Genomic DNA, 18821 nt, shown 5'->3' with positions numbered 1-18821 from the left:
TATTTTAATTTCCTCCCTTTTGCTCCCAGATTTTCTACTATTATTGGGATACTTTTAGTGTCTTCTATCTTGAAGACAGGTACAAAATATTTGTTCAAAGTCTCTGCCATTTCCTTGTTTCCCATTATTAATTCCCCAGTCTCGTCCTCTAGGGGACCAAGGTTTACTTTAGCTAATCTCTTCCTTTTTATATACTTGTAGAAGCACTTACCGTCTGTTTTTATATTTCTTGCTAGTTTACTCTCAATCTAAGAACTTAATAACTCAAAACAATAACTCTTTAACAACTTGCCAACAAAAGCATGTTCTTAGAATTTGTACGTTTCAAGCCCGTGCACTCCTGCGATTTTGTGAGGGTTCATTAACTATGGAGCAATACAGGCTCTCTCCCTGTTGTCAGGCCGTGTTAACACTCCTATATGAATTGGGCTTCTGTTGCAGCCCCATAGATAACGAGGTCTTCACTCTGATTTTCAAACTGGATAAATTTCTAACCCTTTTTCAAAAGGTGAGAAAGAAATGAACTATATTTGCTAAACTAGCTCTCCGCTCCATTTGCCTGTATTTTGTTTGAAGGTGTGCTTGCTGTATCCTTAACTCCTGATGTGCAAATGGTTAATTTGTTTGTAACTTAAGTCACCTCGACTTGATTTAAAACTGGAATGTTTGGGCATATGAAGAGTTTTGAATCAACTCTCCCTTGAGGTCAGACGAGAAATGGCTTTTCCTCTGATACTGTGAAGGTTCGTATCTGCCGTTTAGCAGACATTAGCAAATCAGTTGTCCGAGCCATTCGGTAGGTATTCGATCTAATTACTGGCAGAGATAAGTCTGGCTCCAAACTACCCATAATTTGCCGCTAAGTGTAGAAAAGTCCTGCTACAACTGTACGAGGTATTGGTGAGGCCAATTTTCATCTCCATATTTAAGGAAGGATATACTTGCATTGGAGGCTGTTCAGAGAAGGTTCACGAGTTTGATTCCGGAGATGAGGGGGTTGACTTATAAAGATAGGTTGAGTAGGTTGGGCTTATACACATTGGAGTTCAGAAGAATGAGAGGTGATCTTATCGAAATATATAAGATAATGAGGGGGCTCGTCAAGGTGAATGCAGAGAGGATATTTCCACTCATAGGGGAAACTAAAACTAGGGGGCAAAGTCTCAGAATAAGGGGCTGAGATGAGGAGGAATTTCTTCTCAGAGGGTTGTAAGTCTGTGGAATTCTCTGCCCCAGAGAGCTGTGGATGTTGGGTCATTGAATATATTTAAGGTGGAGATAGACAGATTTTTGAACGATAAGGGAGTAACGGGTTATGGGGAGCGGGCGAGGAAGTGGAGCTGAGTCCATGATCGGATCAGCCATGATATTAAATGTGGAGCAGGCTCAAGGGTCCAAATGGCCGACTCCTGCTCCTATTTCTTATGATCGGTGCGTGAAATGGAAACATCACAATCCTGTGGTAAGCAATGTTCCTGTGAGATTGGGTCTAAAGTGCACTGTTGGGGCAGGGTAAAGCAAGCTTCATTCTCTCTGTAACTCAGCACTTGGTGATTAGCATGGGTGAAGTACCGGAGTGGTGGTAACACCATTTAACTCTTGACTCAGCTCTGAAAGATCAAGAACTGGATAGGACACGATTTAACAAACCACTTTATTTCACTCTTTTTCATGTAAGAATAATACAGTTTTCAACATAATGACTGCAAACAGTTTGTGAATTACAATAACACAGCATTAGATGGGTTCCGCCGAGCTTAGAATAATTGTAAAGTTCAATTTAAAAGATTAAATTAGATATTTGGCAAAGTTCCATAGAAATTACAGTTCGGACACAGGCCATTCAGCCCAACTGATCCATGCTGGTGTTTATGCTGCTCATCAGCCTCCTCCCACTTCTCCATCTCTCACCCTATCAGCATATCCTTCTATTCCCTTCTCCCTCATGTACTTGCCTCGTTTCCCCTAAAATGTCTCTACACTATTCACCTCAACTACTCCTTGTGGCAAGTTCCACATTTTAACCAGTAAAGAAGTTTCTCCTGAATTCCTTAATGGATTAACCACTGACTGTTTTATATTTCTAATCCTAGTTTTGCAGTTAGCCGTTATAATTTATACAGCAAAGTAACAGAGATGGCATTTGTATAAAGGAATATAGACCTGGAAATTCGGCTCCATACCGCCCGATTTTTCAGCACTACTGTGTCCAAAATGCCGTCCGCGCCATGTGCACGGGCAATTCTGGTGCGGGCAGCGCCGGACGCCATTTTGGTGAGGGCCAAACAAGAGGCGTAGTTTGCCCATATTTGAAACAGGCATTAGGCCATTCAGATATTCAAATGAGGGACCTAACCCCTGCTTCTGCTGCCTCTTGCAAATTTGGTTTGCGCCTAAGGCAGCCAGTGCTGTTTGCCCCGGGAAAACCATCGCCAAACAGCACGGAATTTTAAAAAAAGGTAAGTGCTTACCATTATCATCGCCACTCCCAGTCCCAAGATCTACGACCTCCAACCCCCCCACCCCCACAATCTCCCCTCCCTTCCCCCTCCCCCTCCTCCCAACCTCTTAACACCCCGCCCCAATCTTTCTCTGACCCAGGCCAGGACCGCCTCGCCCTCCCCGACAGCAATGCCGACCACCCCTCCAAACAATACAGCAGGCTGCAGCCCTCCCCCGATCTTCTTACCCAATCTGCCGACTGCGCGGGCACCTATCGCTGTGCCACCTACAGGATAATGAGGTCCGAGGACCACAGTCCGATCCTCCTCCAACCTCTACGTTTGAGCACGGGCTGCTGGCACTCTGCGGTTAAGACGCCCAAAAATGGACATTACCACATTTCTAGGCCCTAATCGCTTTGTTCAGGTAGCCTATGAACAGATGAGTTCATACAAATCAAATGATTGAGCAAGACACTAGTAATTTTAAATATTGATGGGTCTTCTCGAGCTCTGAGGTATGCCAATCCAGGCTTCAGGAGTATGTTGTCACCCAGTTACATCTGGTCTTCCTGAATTTGTTACCAATGAATTGAGAGACGCTGTTGGATTAAACCTTCTCCCTGCTGACACAATCACAGGAACATCTGATGCAATACTCTTATAAAAAAAATTCATTTTAAGTGCCTCAACTTATCAAGGTCCTGGAGAAGGTGCAGAGAAGTTTTACCAGAATGATACCAGAGATGAGGGACCTCGGTTATCTTGAAACATACAAAGTTCTTAATGGGCTTTGAACCATGCAAAATTCTTTCGGGGCTTGACAGGGTGGATGCAGGGAGGATGTTTCCCCCCTGGCCTGCTTAAGTGTTGTGAGATTTTGTGAGGACAAAAGCATTACTTTCGGCCATCTGGCCAAACGTCATCTCTCCATCTCATTAAGGTGCGAATTTCGATTAAACCTGTACAAATAGCAGTAACATTTAATTGACCAACTAATGCTGGAGGTTATAAAAACTGAAAATGCTGGAAATACTCAGCAGGTTAGGCAGCATCTGTGGAGAGAGAGAATTAACGTTTCACGTCAATAACCGTCAGAGCTGGAAAAAGTTCGAGATGTAACAGGTTTTTAAGCAAGTGAAGAGGCGGGAAAAGGGGAGATGGTAGGAAAGAACAAAAGGGAAGGTCTGTGATAGGGTGGAAGACAGGGAGATTAGAGACACAAAGGGGATGATGATGCAAAGCGAAAGGAGATGGTAATGGGACAAGTTAAGAAACGAAAGATGAGTCTAGATAGAGTGTAAATGGCAGAATCATCAATAGCTGCCGAAGGAAAGAGAGAACAACAGAAAAAAAAAATAAATAGGGGCAGAGGTTATAGTTTGCAATTGTTGAACTCGATGTTGAGTCCAGAATGCTGTAAAGTGCCTAAACGAAAGATGAGGTGCTGTTCCTCGAGTTTGCATTGAGCATCGTTGGAACAGTGAAGGAGGCCGAGGGCGAAGAGGTCAGAGTGGGAGTGGAGCGGAGAATTAAAGTGACAGGCGACCGGAAGCTCAGGGTCACACTTACGGACTGAACGGAGGTGTTCCGCAAAGCGGTCACCCAATCTACGTTTGGTCTCCCCAATGTAGAGGAGACCACATCGTGAGCAGCGAATATAGTATACTAAATTACAAGAAGTACAAGTGAGTATTTCCAACATTTTCAGATCTTACTTCAGATTCCAACATCCGCAGTATTTTGCTTTTGTATCAATGCTGGCGATTCCTTATATCTGCACTTAATTAATATAATGAAGTACATATTCTTGTTGGCAGTGCTATGATTCAATGATCAAGTCATAGGAAAAGGTGCTCTTGCCTGCCTCAAATCCTTGTGATTATTATGGTGGTTGAACAGTTGGGTGTTATGCTTGAGGGATCATTACCCTGTAGAGAAGTTCATTCTTCAGTGTTGAATTATTTTTATCAAATGCTCCCTCGCTCTATGACCTCTCATTCAAAGCTCGTAGTCTTGGCAGGAGACGGGACTGTTCTTCTCCCCAATAATCTGCTTCCGAGAAGTAATTCCATCTTCCTTTTTAAGGAGTAATCTAGATTAATTGTATACGGCAGAATGGTTTTCGCATCCTTAACGGTGAACTTGTAACTGACTGACAGGAACTTCTGGAAGGTTTCAGGGTCTCCATCCAGGGCCAATAATTTATCGATGCTGGACTGGACTAGCTGCAACCCTTCTGATGAGTTTTCATAAATGGTCCACAGTAGCATCTCGTCGTGGATATCGTTCTCTCCTTCACCCAACTCCTTCCTCTGTTCCGCGTCTTCCAAACATTGCCAGACCCAGCTCAGGCGGCACGGCCAACTGTTGGCCAAGATCACCCAGGCAGCAACTCTCTGAGGGGAGAAGGAGCTCATTGAGCCACGACTTTCCAGCATGAGCGTCATCATAATGGGGATTATATTTACTATCCTCCTCATGTGCACGAAGTTCTCCTCGATGTATTCGTGGAGGTTGCTATCTCGGTCCGTTAAACACTGATAAGCCTGATGGATCTGCTGGCCCGGGTTCTTGGTCCCGTTTCTTTGCTTCGAAGGTTGCTCGGGCCCACTGGAAACGCTCATCAGCGGAAAGCTTTCCAAAGGATTCTCCGGGAACCTCTTCGCCTTGAGCCGTTCAGGCTGCTGCGGGCTCTCGTCGGCGAGGGGGTTCTGCCCTTCCACCACTTGCCGGAGGAAGTCGAGTTTGGTTTGCGTGTCCATTTTGGGGACGGAAAAGGGCAGTGTCACGATCCTGTTGAGGAACTCGTAGCCATTGTCTGCCATACCCTTGAGGGTGCTGGATTTCTCCACGCAAGCTACAATGATGCTCGGGTCAACCGCCAGCACTGAAACGAAAGGAGCGTCCGGGTCTGAAAGAAGGATGTTCATAGCATCCAAAACCCCGACAACTTTATCTGGAGTGCACCTGTCCAGGCTCATGATTTCCAGCACCACTCGAATTTGTCTCCGCTCAAAGATTTCCATGTAGTGGATGAAGTTTGTAAGCACTTTAACTTCTTGCTTGATATCATTCATGAAGCCCAGCTGCGCGCTGAAGTCTGACTTGTTCATCAGGCTCTCCATTTTATCCTTTTGGCTGACGAGTATATTCTTGCCCACCATGAGGGAGTTTTTCAAGGTCATGAGGGCAGAAATGCCAATTAACCCAAAGCCAACCCCTTCAGCGGCTGCCATGTAATCGTTGTCCATCTCGCCAATGGAGAAGCCATACATTGCAACAAATATAGCCAGCACCACAGCCAGCAACAGGAGAATGGTGAAGATAAGCCATACTGGGATGCCCAGCATTTTTTTCGGCACCCATTCACGGCTTGAGTCACTCTGTTCGATCGTGTTCTGGTGACCAAGGGCCCTCACGATGCCGGTGGGAATGCACCCAAACTTGTTTTTGATGTTATCGCACAGTGTGGTTATAAGCCCAGCCCACAGCTTCTCACTGCCTGCGAACTCCCACGCCCGGAACTGAACGAATATGAATCGGACATTTTTCCGTTTCTGGTGCCGCTTGGTCAGTTGAGGCTTGAGAAAAACCAAATGGCACAACAGCAACAGAAATCCAAGACCACAGGCGGCCCGAGGACCATCCCGGCTCTTCGCCAGCTCCTTCTTCTCTCTGCTGAGAGCTTCTGCTACCATATGCTCTAGAAAAGGACGGCAGAGTCAGCACAGGCACTTACTTTTCAAATACCGATGTAACTTGTTTAATTTTAGGATGTTATTTATAAAGATCAGCTGCGAATATGAAGCCATCCTTGATTCACAAATTCAGGTCAATTTGTGTCAAGCGACTCGAAGCACAAATTGAGCTTTCTGAACTTCAATGCTTAAAATGTCCCTCCAATTGCTAACATCGTTATCATTCTGTGGAAAGAAAGCACTTCCACTTATATCGAAATGTATAAGAATGATCTTATCGAAACATATAAGATTATGAGGGGGCTTGACAAGGTGGATGCAGAGAGGATGTTTCCACTGATGGGGGAGACTAGAACTAGGGGGCATGATCTTAGAATAAGGGGCCGTCCATTTAAAACTGAGATGAGGAGGAATTTCTTCTCTCAGGGTTATAAATCTGTAGAATTCGCTGCCTCAGAGAGCTGTGGAAGCTGGGACATTGAATAAATTTAAGACAGAAATAGACAGTTTCTTAAACGATAAAGGGATAAGGGGTTATGGGGAGCGGGCAGGGAAGTGGAGCTGAGTCCATGATCAGATCAGCCATGATCTTATTGAATGGCGGAGCAGGCTCGAGGGGCCGTATGGCCAACTCCTGCTCCTATTTCTTATGCTCTTATTTTGTAGAAAGAAAGCACTTCCATTTATATAGCACCTTTCGCAAACCTGGGGTGTCTCAAGGCACTGCTCCAATTGCATAGTACATGTGTATACTACTGCACTGCACAACGTGGTTATGTGATCTGGATTCATCCTGGCCACTTCCCCACATTAGACCATCAAGAAAAGAGGTGGTTGCCACAGGGAGGGATTGTCAGTGGGGGAAAATATCCTGCATCACCCACATACAGTCAACAGTGGTCACAGTCTAAGGATAAGGGGTAAGCCATAAAGGACCGAGATGAGGAGAAACTTTTTCATCCAGAGGGAGGTGAACCTGTGGAATTCTCTACCACAGAAAATTGTTCAGTACAGTTCGATGGATATATTCAAGAGGGAGTTAGATGTGGCCCTTACGGCTAAGGGGATCAGCGGGTATGGAGAGAAGGCTGGAGTGGGGTACTGAAGTTGCATGATCAGCCATGATCATATTATAGGTGGTGCAGGCTCAAAGGGCCGAATGGCCTGCTCCTGCACCTATTTTCTATGTTTCGATTTGTCGAGGCCTGGGAGAAAATTACATCTCAGTTGGGGAATGGCAAGACTATCTGAAATGGGTCAATATTATTGTCCAGCCCACTGGTGGCTATAATCTTGCCAATCTCCTCTCCCCACCTACCCCCACCAGCGCTGACCCTGTGGATGCTGGCAGTAGGCAGTAGAGGCAGCCATCACCGCATCTCCCTCCAGAATGTCCGTTCGCTTGAGAACAAGGCCCTTCCCATCCATGAGCTTATTGTGGACGATAGTATCGACATCATGGCCCTGACGGAAACGTGGTTGAGGGGCGATGATACCTTACCTTTAAACGAAGCCTCCTCTGCCTAGCTATACCTTCCACCACTTGTCAGTGGGGGAAAATATCCTGCATCACCCACATACAGACTGCCTCTCATCAGCAGATCACACCGCGGTCTGTCCCCCTACTCTGGCACTTTCTCCTCCTTTGAGCATCTCACCGTATCCCACCCCTCTCACCCCATTTAAAATTCTTGTTCTCTACCACCCACCCAAATACCACAAAAACGTTATTACCAGTATTTTTTCACTACTTTCCCTCTCCCTCTGCACCAAACAACTTCTCATCCTCGGTGATTTCAACCTCCATCTCAATTCATCATGCTCTCTCTCCTCTGAGTTCACAAGCCTCCTATCCTCCCTTAATCGCTCCCTCCATGTAAACGCCCCAACCCATATTCACGGCCACCCCCTCGACCTTGCCATCTCTCGTGGTCTCGCTACTCCCATCGTGTCAATCGCAGATAAGACTATCTCTGACCACTTCCTCGTATCGCTCTCTACCTACATCCCCCTTCCACCGCCCCCTCCCCCCCCCCCCACCCAAACCCTACCTCCTTCTGTGTCCGTAGTAAAATGTCCCAACCTGCTTCACAGCAGTACTCTAAGACAAAAGTTTGACACTGAGCCACATAGGGAGTAATTAGGGCGGGTGACCAAAAGCTTGGTCAAAGAGGTAGGTTTTAAGGAGCATCTTCAAGGAGGAAAGAGAGGTTTAGGGAGGGAATTCCAGAGCTTAGGGCTTCAACAGCTGAAGGTACGGCCACCAATGGTGGAGCGATTAATATCAGGGATGCTCAAGAGGCCAGAATTAGAGGAGCGCAGACATCTCGGGGTGGGTGAGGGTTATGGGGCTGGAGTAAGTTACAAAGATAGAGAGGAATGAGGCCAAGGAGGGATTTGAAAACCTTGTTTGGTGATTCTCCCTCTCAAACTAACATCAAATTCAATCATATTATGGTGACTATTTGCAAGATTCTCTCAACGTCAGATTATTAACTAATTCTAGTTTGTTAATCATCACTAAATCCAATATGACATGGTCCCTTGTCGGTCTGTAACATATTGTTCTGGAAATCTATCCCGAATACACGCTAGAAATTCGTTGGGGGCTAAATTGAAACATGCAGCACCCACTTTTTAAAAACAAAAGAAAGACTTGCATTTTTATAGCACCTTTCACGACCACCAAACGTCTCGAAGCTTTACAGCCAATGAAGTACTTTTGGAGTGCAGTCACTTTTGTAATGTGGGGAAGCAGCCAATTTGTACACAGCAAGCTTCCACAAACAGCAATGTGATAATGACCAGAAGATCTTTTATTTTGTTATGTTGATTGAGTGGATAAATATTGTCCAGGACACTGGGGATAACTCCCCTGCTCTTCTTCGAAATAGTGCCATGGGATCTTTTATGTCCACTTGAGAGAGCAGACGGGGCCTCGATTTAACGTCTCATCTGAAAAACGGCACCTCCAACAGTGCAGCTTTCCCTCAGCACTGCACGGGGAGTATCAGCCTAGATTTATGTGCTCAATTCCCTGGAATGGGACTCAAACCCATGACCACCTGACTCAAAGGCGAGAGTGCTACCCACTGAGCCACGGCTGACACTGTGGCACTATGCAGCCACATAAGGAGTGAAAATGGGGACCGAGATGCGAGCGCGCGCACTTCCAATGGGAAGTGTGCCGGACGCCACCTTGGTAATGGGGTTAGCGCGCGTTGCCGAGCCAAACAACCGCCAGCGACATCCAGAGCAGGCAGATCGTGCCATAAATCAATGTGCAACGCTGCTTTGATGCCAGTGCTACCGTTTTCGAACTGCACACGCCAGCCATCAGTGACCTCAAGCAACACTTCCGCTGCCTGGGCCGCTCTGAAGGAGCCCTACAGACTCAGCTGAGCAGGTATCAATATTTGTAGTAGTAGCGAAGGTTCACCAGACTGATCCTTGGATGACAGGACTGTCCTATGAGGAGAGATTGGGTCAACTGGGCCTGTATTTACTAGAGTTTAGAAGAATGAGAGGGGGTCGCATTGAAACGTATAAAATTCTGATGGGGTTGGATAGACTGGGTGTGGGGAGGATGTATCCGTTGGCTGGGAAGTCGAGAACAAGGGGTCACAGTCTCAGGATACGGGGTAGGAAATTTAGGACCGAGATGAGGAGAAATATTTTCACTCAGAGGGTGGTAAACCTGTGGAATTCTCTACCACAGAAGGCTAAGTCACTGAATATATTTAAGAGGGAGATAGATAGATTTCTAGAAACAAAAGCTTTCAAGGGGTATGGGGAAAAAGCGGGAATATGGTGTTGAGATAGAGGATCAGCCATGATCATATTGAATGGTGGTGCAGATTTGAAGGGCCGAATGGCGTACACTGCTCCTATTTTCGATGTTTCTATGTAATATGCTGCACAATCTGGCCATCATGAGGGAACGGGCCTTGCCACCACCTATTGGGCGAGAAGCTGAAGAGCAGGAGCACGAAGAACAGAAGGAGGAAGTGGAAGACGAGAAACACGAAGAGGAAGGAAGGATCCAACATAGACGGCCTCTTTGTACCCAGACTCTGTGATCAAATTATTCATGATTGATGCCAATAACCTTAACCACAGCTCTTTGTTCGACAGCAGTCTCACACTCCTGGCATTTCCTCTGCTACTCATCACATCATTCTCTTTCCAACAGCACAAAAATAAAAACCACTAGAACATCCACATTCCAATCTAGTTTCACAAAATTGAATCATTGGCTCAGAAATCCCGGACTTTCCGGGTTCGTACGGAGTGTGTACGAAGTGCGTACGGACCCGGGAAGACAACGGAAAAGCCGGTTTTCAGCGCATTCTATTTTCATCACAGAATGAACCGATCCAACACATCGCGGGAGCGAGGATATATGCAAGGGCAAGACAGAAACATAGAAAATAGGTGCAGGAGCAGGCCATTCGTCCCTTCGAGCCTGCACCACCATTCAATAAGATCATGGCTGATCATTCCCTCAGTACCCTTTTCCTGCTTTCTCTCCATATCCCTTGATCCCTTTAGCCATAAGGGCCATATCTAACTCCCTCTTGAATATATCCAATGAACTGGCATCAACAACTCTCTGCGGCAGGGAATTCCACAGGTTAACAACTCTTTAAGTGAAGAAGTTTCTCCTCATCTCAGTCCTAAATGGCCTACCTCTTATCCTAAGACTGTGTCCCCTGGTTCTGGACTTCCCCCAACATCGGGAACATTCTTCTCGCATCTAACCTGTCCAGTCCCGTCAGAATCTTATAAGTTTCTATGAGGTCCCCTCTCATCCTTCTAAACTCCAGTGTTTTAAGGCCCAGTTGATCCAGTCTCTCCTCATATGTCAATCTCGCCATCCCGGGAATCAGTCTGTTGAACCTTTGCTGCACTCCCTCAATAGCAAGAACGCCCTTCCTCAGATTAGGAGACCAAAACTGAACACAATATTCCAGGTGAGGTCTCACCAAGGCCCTGTACAACTGCAGTAAGACCTCCCTGCTCCTATACTCAAATTCCCTAGCTATGAAGGCCAACATACCATTTGCCTTCTTCACTGCCTGCTGTACCTGCATACCAACTTTCAATGACTGATGAACCATGACACCCAGATCTCGTAGCATCTCCCCCTTTCCTAATCTGCCACCATTCAGATAATATTCTGCCTTCGTGTTTTTGCCCCCAAAGTGGATAACCTTACATTTATCCACATTATACTGCATCAGCCATCCATTTGCCCACTCACCTAACCTGTCCAAGTCACCCTGCAGCCTTTTAGCATCCTCCTCACAGCTCACAACTTCACCCAGTTTAGTGTCGTCTGCAAACTTGGAGATATTACACTCAATTCCTTCATCCAAATCATTAATGTATATTGTAAATAGCTGGGGTCCCAGCACTGAGCCCTGCGGCACTCCACTAGTCACTGCCTGCCATTCTGAAAAGGACCCGTTTATCCCGACTCTCTGCTTCCTGTCTGCCAACTAGTTCTCTATCCACGTCAATACATTACCCCCAATACCATGTGCTTGATTTGCACAGCAATCTCTTGTATGGGACCTTGTCAAAAGCCTTTTGAAAGTCCAAATACATCACATCCACTGGTTCTCCCTTGTCCACTCTACTAGTTACACCTTCAAAAAATTCCAGAAGATTTGTCAAGCATGATTTCCCTTTCATAAATCCAAGCTGACTTCGACCAATCCTGTCACTGCTTTCCAAATCCGCTGCTATTTCATCTTTAACAATTGATTCCAACATTTTCCCCACTACTGATGTCAGGCTAACCGGTCTATACTTACCCGTTTTCTCTCCCTCCTTTTTTAGGGGTGTTACATTAGTTACCCTCCAGTCCATAGGAACTGATCCAGAATCGATAGACTGTTGGAAAATGATCACCAATGCATCCACTATTTCTATGGCCACTTCCTTAAGTACTCTGGAATGCAGATTATCAGGCCCCAGGGATTTATTGGCCTTCAATCCCATCAATTTCCCAAACACAATTTCCTGCTTTATAAGGATATCCTTCAGTTCCTCCTTCTCACGAGACCCTCGGTCCCCTAGTATTTCCAGAAGGTTATTTGTGTCTTCCCTCGTGAAAACAGAACCAAAGTATTTGTTTAACTGGTCCGCCATTTCTTTGTTTCGCAGTCCGAGAGGTGGGAGTGCGTGGTGTCGGAGCGGCCTATAAAAGGCCCAGCGGCAGCGAGAGGCGGCGGCAGTCCGAGAGGCGGGAGTGCGTGGTGTCGGAGCGGCCTATAAAAGGCCCAGCGGCAGCGACAGACAGCGGCAGTCCGAGAGGCGGGAGTGCGTGGTGTCGGAGGCCTATAAAAGGCCCAGCAGTAGCGAGAGGCGGCGGCAGTCCGAGAGGCAGGAGTGCGTGGTGTCGGAGGCCTATAAAAGGCCCAGCAGTAGCGAGAGGCGGCGGCAGTCCGAGAGGCAGGAGTGCGTGGTGTCGGAGGCCTATAAAAGGCCCAGCGGCAGCGAGAGGTGGCGGGAGTCTGAGAGGCGGGAGTGCGAGGTTGGTGAGGCCTATAAAAGGCCCAGCGGTAGCGAGAGGCGTACTTGTGCAGCTACAGGGAGAAGGCAAAAAAGAAGTAGAAAGAAACAGAAAGGTGACGTCACAGCCAAGGAGGTAAGTGATTGGCTGGTGATTGGTGAGTAGTTTTTCTTTTTTCTCTTCTATAACAGTGAGTAAACTTTAGCATTGTTGTTGCTTATCTAAGGGTTAAGTCATGGCAGGACAGCTCGGTCACGTGTTATGCTCCTCCTGTACCATGTGGGAACTCAGGGACGACACCAGTGTTCCTGACGACTACGTGTGCGGGAAGTGTATCCGCCTCCAGCTCCTGACGGACCGCGTTGCGGAGTTGGAGCTGAGGGTGGATTCACTCTGGAGCATCCACGATGCTGAGAATGACGTGAGTAGCATGTGTAGCGAGTTGGTCGTACCGCAGGGAAAGGGTCCACAGCCAAATAGGGAATGGAGGACCAGCAGGAAGAGCAGTGCAAGGAAGGTAGTGCAGGGGTCCCCTGTGGTCATCCCCCTGCAAAACAGATACTCTGCTTTGGGTACTGTTGGGGGCGATGACTCATCAGGGGAGGGCAGCAGCAGCCAAGTTCATGGCACCGTGGCTGGCTCTGTTGCACAGGAGGGCAGGAAAAAGAGTGGGAGAGCGATAGTGATAGGGGATTCAATTGTAAGGGGAATAGATAGGCGTTTCTGCGGCCGCAACTGAGACTCCAGGATGGTATGTTGCCTCCCTGGTGCAAGGGTCAAGGATGTCTCGGAGCGGGTGCAGGACATTCTAAAAAGGGAGGGAGATCAGCCAGTTGTCGTGGTGCACATTGGTACCAACGACATAGGTTAAAAAAAGGGATGAGGTCCTACGAAACGAATTTAAGGAGCTAGGAGCTAAATTAAAAAGTAGGACCTCAAAAGTAGTAATCTCGGGATTGCTACCATTGCCACGTGCTAGTCAGAGTAGGAATCGCAGGATAGCGCAGATGAATACGTGGCTTGAGCAGTGGTGCAGCAGGGAGGGATTCAAATTCCTGGGGCATTGGAACCGGTTCTGGGGGAGGTGGGACCAGTACAAACCGGACGGTCTGCACCTGGGCAGGACCGGAACCAATGTCCTAGGGGGAGTGTTTGCTAGTGCTGTTGGGGAGGAGTTAAACTAATATGGCAGGGGGATGGGAACCAATGCAGGGAGACAGAGGGAAACAAAAAGGAGACAAAAACAAAAGACAGAAAGGAGATAGAAACATAGAAAATAGGTGCTGGAGTCGGTATTCAGCCCTTCTAGCCTGCACCGCCATTCAATGAGTTCATGGCTGAACATGCAACTTCAGTACCCCCTTCCTGCTTTCTCGCCATACCCCTTGATCCCCCAAGTAGTAAGGACTTCATCTAACTCACTTTTGAACATATTTAGTGAATTGGCCTCAACTACTTTCTGTGGTAGAGAATTCCACAGGTTCACCACTCTCTGGGTGAAGAAGTTTCTCCTCATCTCGGTCCTAAATGGCTTACCCCTTATCCTTAGACTGTGACCCCTGGTTCTGGACTTCCCCAACATTGGGAACATTCTTCCTGCACCTAACCTGTCCAAACTCGTCAGAATTCTAAACGTTTCTATGAGGTCCCCTCTCATTCTTCTGAACTCCAGTGAATACAAGCCCAGTTGATCCAGTCTTTCTTGATAGGTCAGTCCCACCATCCCGGGAATCAGTCTGGTGAATCTTCGCTGCACTCCCTCAATAGCAAGAATGTCCTTCCTCAAGTTAGGGGACCAAAACTGAACACAATACTCCAGGTGTGGCCTCACCAAAGCCCTGTACAACTGTAGCAACACTTCCCTGCCCCTGTACTCAAATCCCCTCGCTATGAAGGCCAACATGCCATTTGCTTTCTTAACCGCCTGCTGTACCTGCATGCCAACCTTCAATGACTGATGTACCATGACACCCAGATCTCGTTGCACCTCCCCTTTTCCTAATCTGTCACCATTCAGATAATAGTCTGTCTCTCTGTTTTTACCACCAAAGTGGATACCTCACATTTATCCACATTATACTTCATCTGCCATGCATTTGCCCACTCACCTAACCTATCCAAGTCACTCTGCAGCATCATAGCATCCTCCTCGCAGCTCACACTGCCACCCAACTTAGTGTCATCCGCAAATTTGGAAATACAACATTTAATCCCCTCGTCTAAATCATTAATGTACAATGTAAACAGCTGGGGCCCCAGCACAGAACCTTGCGGTACCCCACTAGTCACTGCCTGCCATTCTGAAAAGTACCCATTTACTCCTACTCTTTGCTTCCTGTCTGACAACCAGTTCTCAATCCACGTCAGCACACTACCCCCAATCCCATGTGCTTTAACTTTGCACATTAATCTCTTGTGTGGGACCTTGTCGAAAGCCTTCTGAAAGTCCAAATATACCACATCAACTGGTTCTCCTTTGTCCACTTTACTGGAAACATCCTCAAAAAATTCCAGAAGATTTGTCAAGCATGATTTCCCTTTCACAAATCCATGCTGACTTGGATCTATCATGTCACCATTTTCCAAATGCACTGCTATGACATCCTTAATAATTGATTCCATCATTTTACCCACTACTGAGGTCAGGCTGACCGGTCTATAATTCCCTGTTTTCTCTCTCCCTCCTTTTTTAAAAAGTGGGGTTACATTGGCTACCCTCCACTCCATAGTCAATGGAATGTTGGAAAATGACTGTTAATGTATCCGCTATTTCCAAGGCCACCTCCTTAAGTACTCTGGGATGCAGTCCATCAGGCCCTGGGGATTTATCGGCCTTCAATCCCATCAATTTCCCCAACACAATTTCCCGACTAATAAAGATTTCCCTCAGTTCCTCCTCCTTACTAGACCCTCTGACCCCTTTTATATCCGGAAGGTTGTTTGTGTCCTCCTTAGATGAGGAAAAGTGGAGGGCAGAGAAACCCAAGGCAAAGAACAAAAAGGGCCACTGTACAGCAAAATTCTAAAAGGACAAAGGGTGTTAAAAAAAACGAGCCTGAAGGCGTTGTGTCTTAATGCAAGGAGTATCCGTAATAAGGTGGATGAATTAACTGTGCAAATCGATGTTAACAAATATGATGTGATTGGGATTACAGAGACGTGGCTCCAGGATGATCAGGGCTGGGAACTCAACATCTATGGGTATTCAACATTCAGGAAGGATAGAATAAAAGGAAAAGGAGGTGGGGTAGCATTGCTGGTTAAGGAGGAGATTAATGCAATAGTTAGGAAGGACATTAGCTTGGATGATGTGGAATCTATATGGGTAGAGTTGCAGAACACCAAAGGGCAAAAAACGTTAGTGGGAGTTGTGTACAGACCTCCAAACAGTAGTAGTGATGTTGGGGAGGGCATCAAACAGGAAATTAGGGGTGCATGCAATAAAGGTGCAGCAGTTATAATGGGTGACTTTAATATGCACATAGATTGGGCTAACCAAACTGGAAGCAATACGGTGGAGGAGGATTTCCTGGAGTGCATAACGGATGGTTTTCTAGACCAATATGTCGAGGAACCAACTAGGGGGGAGGCCATCTTAGACTGGGTGTTGTGTAATGAGAGAGGATTAATTAGCAATCACGTTGTGCGAGGCCCCTTGGGGAAGAGTGACCATAATATGGTGGAATTCTGCATTAGGATGGAGAATGAAACAGTTAATTCAGAGACCATGGTCCAGAACTTAAAGAAGGCTAACTTTGAAGGTATGAGGCATGAATTGGCTAGGATAGATTGGCGAATGATACTTAAGGGGTTGACTGTGGATGGGCAATGGCAGACATTTAGAGACCGCATGGATGAACTACAACAATTGTACATTCCTGTCTGGCGTAAAAATAAAAAAGGGAAGGTGGCTCAACCGTGGCTATCAAGGGAAATCAGGGATAGTATTAAAGCCAAGGAAATGGCATACAAATTGGCCAGAAATAGCAGCGAACCCGGGGACTGGGAGAAATTTAGAACTCAGCAGAGGAGGAGAAAGGGTTTGATTAGGGCAGGGAAAATGGAGTACAAGAAGAAGCTTGCAGGGAACATTAAGACGGATTGCAAAAGTTTCTATAGATATGTAAAGAGAAAAAGGTTAGTAAAGACAAACGTAGGTTCCCTGCAGTCAGAATCAGGGGAAGTCATAACGGGGAACAAAGAAATGGCGGACCAATTGAACAAGTACTTTGGTTCGGTATTCACTAAGGAGGACACAAACAACCTTCCGGATATAAAAGGGGTCAGAGGGCCTAGTAAGGAGGAGGAACTGAGGGAAATCCTTATTAGTCGGGAAATTGTGTGGGGGAAATTGATGGGATTGAAGGCCGATAAATCCCCAGGGCCTGATAGACTGCATCCCAGAGTACTTAAGGAGGTGGCCTTGGAAATAGCGGATGCATTGACAGTCATTTTCCAACATTCCATTGACCCTGGATCAGTTCCTATGGAGTGGAGGGTAGCCAATGTTACCCCACTTTTTAAAAAAGGAGGGAGAGAGAAAACAGGGAATTATAGACCGGTCAGCCTGACATCGGTAGTGGGTAAAATGATTAAATCAATTATTAAGGATGTCATAGCAGTGCATTTGGAAAGAGGTGACATGATAGGTCCAAGTCAGCATGGATTTGTGAAAGGGAAATCATGCTTGACAAATCTGGAATTTTTTGAGGATGTTTCCAGTAGAGTGGACACGGGAGAACCAGTTGATGTGGTATATTTGGACTTTCAGAAGGCTTTCGACAAGGTCCCACACAAGAGATTAATCTGCAAAGTTGAAACACATGGGATTGGGGGTAGTGTGCTGATATGGATTGAGAACTGGTTGTCAGACAGGAAGCAAAGAGTAGGAGTAAATGGGGCCTTTTCAGAATGGCAGGCAGTGACTAGTGGGGTACCGCAAGGTTCTGTGCTGGGGCCCCAGCTGTTTACACTGTACATTAATGATTTAGACGCGGGGATTAAATGTAGTATCTCCAAATTTGCGGATGACACTCAGCATCCTTCTGGATGCACTTCCTCCACTTAGGGCGGTCTTTGGCCAGGGTCTCCCAGGTGTCGGTGGGATGTTGCACTTTATCAGGGAGGCTTTGAGGGTGTCCTTGAAATGTTTCCTCTGTCCACCTAAGGTTCGCCTGCCGTGTCGGAGTTCCGAGTAGAGCGCTTGCTTTTGGAGTCTTGTGTCAGGCATGCGGACAATGTGGCCCGCCCAGCGGACCACAGCGGTAGCAGTCTGAGCTTCCACCGCAGCACTCAGACCTTTGATGGACGATGTTTATGCTGCAATGGAAGCTGTGGCATGGTGGGTTTCACAGGGGGGCTGATGGAGGAGTTGGAAAAGTTGGGCACCTAGGCATGTGCAAAGCCTTCTTCAAAGCTGGTGCTGGATTCCTCCATGCCTCTTGACATTATGCGCAGGCTTTGCAGTGCATCAAGCATTTTGTTGTGTACCCCAATCAGCCTTCTTCTGTAGCCTGGGCCATCGAAGTCCTCTTCTGACTCCTCTCCAGCAGAACTAGTGCGCGCCTTCACCCTCCGGAGAGCTGGCCCCTGCACTATCCTCTTTCCCCCACTCTGGCTCCTCTGCACTTGTGCCCGGTGTCTCACCACATGCAGCTCCCGCCTCTGTCCTAGTCTCTAAAATACGCACAATGTCAGTCTCTGAGCTCTTCCTTCTCTGACTGGGAAGGTTCCAGTTCCTGGTTTTCAGAAATGGAAAAGGGACAAGGGTTGCGTGGGGTGAGGGGTAAGAGGTGAGGGGTAAGAGGTGCGTGCTTACACCATCTGCAGTTTGTGAGTCAGAAGAGACTGTGGGATGAGGGAGAAGGGGGAAGAGAGGAGGAGGATTAGGTATGCAGATACTCTCATCATCAATACCTTCAGCTCCACCTGTAGTGTATTTGCTTCATGGGTTCAGTGCTTAAGAATTCATAGAAACACATTGCTATTAAGAACTAGTTGGTTTATTAGCAAAGGTTTGACAATCACACTACACATTACCAGTTCATCCACTAGGCTCACAACTGCATACCTCACCGTGGATGACCTCGACCCAACTGGCTGGGGTTTTATTGAATCTTGTGAACATCACGTAACTGGCTAAACCACTCAATGCAACAA

General features: G+C 46.9%; 1 protein-coding gene across 1 annotated transcript in view; it reads right to left on the bottom strand.

Annotated features, from left to right (window-relative positions):
- Window positions 1–4075: 4075 nt before the first annotated feature.
- nkpd1 (NTPase, KAP family P-loop domain containing 1) overlaps window positions 4076–18821 on the bottom strand; it is a 29580-nt gene continuing 14834 nt past the window's right edge. Inside the window, exon 3 of the mRNA XM_070867612.1 lies at window positions 4076–6147. Coding sequence (XP_070723713.1) covers window positions 4439–6147 — 1709 coding nt within the window. The 3' untranslated portion in view covers window positions 4076–4438. The remainder of the gene's footprint in view (window positions 6148–18821) is intronic.

Source organism: Pristiophorus japonicus, chromosome 26, assembly GCF_044704955.1.
Source record: "Pristiophorus japonicus isolate sPriJap1 chromosome 26, sPriJap1.hap1, whole genome shotgun sequence".
In the NCBI taxonomy this organism is placed as follows: domain Eukaryota; kingdom Metazoa; phylum Chordata; class Chondrichthyes; family Pristiophoridae; genus Pristiophorus; species Pristiophorus japonicus.
The sequence above is the reverse complement of the archived record's forward strand: the minus strand, read 5'-3'. Positions and strand labels throughout refer to the sequence as shown.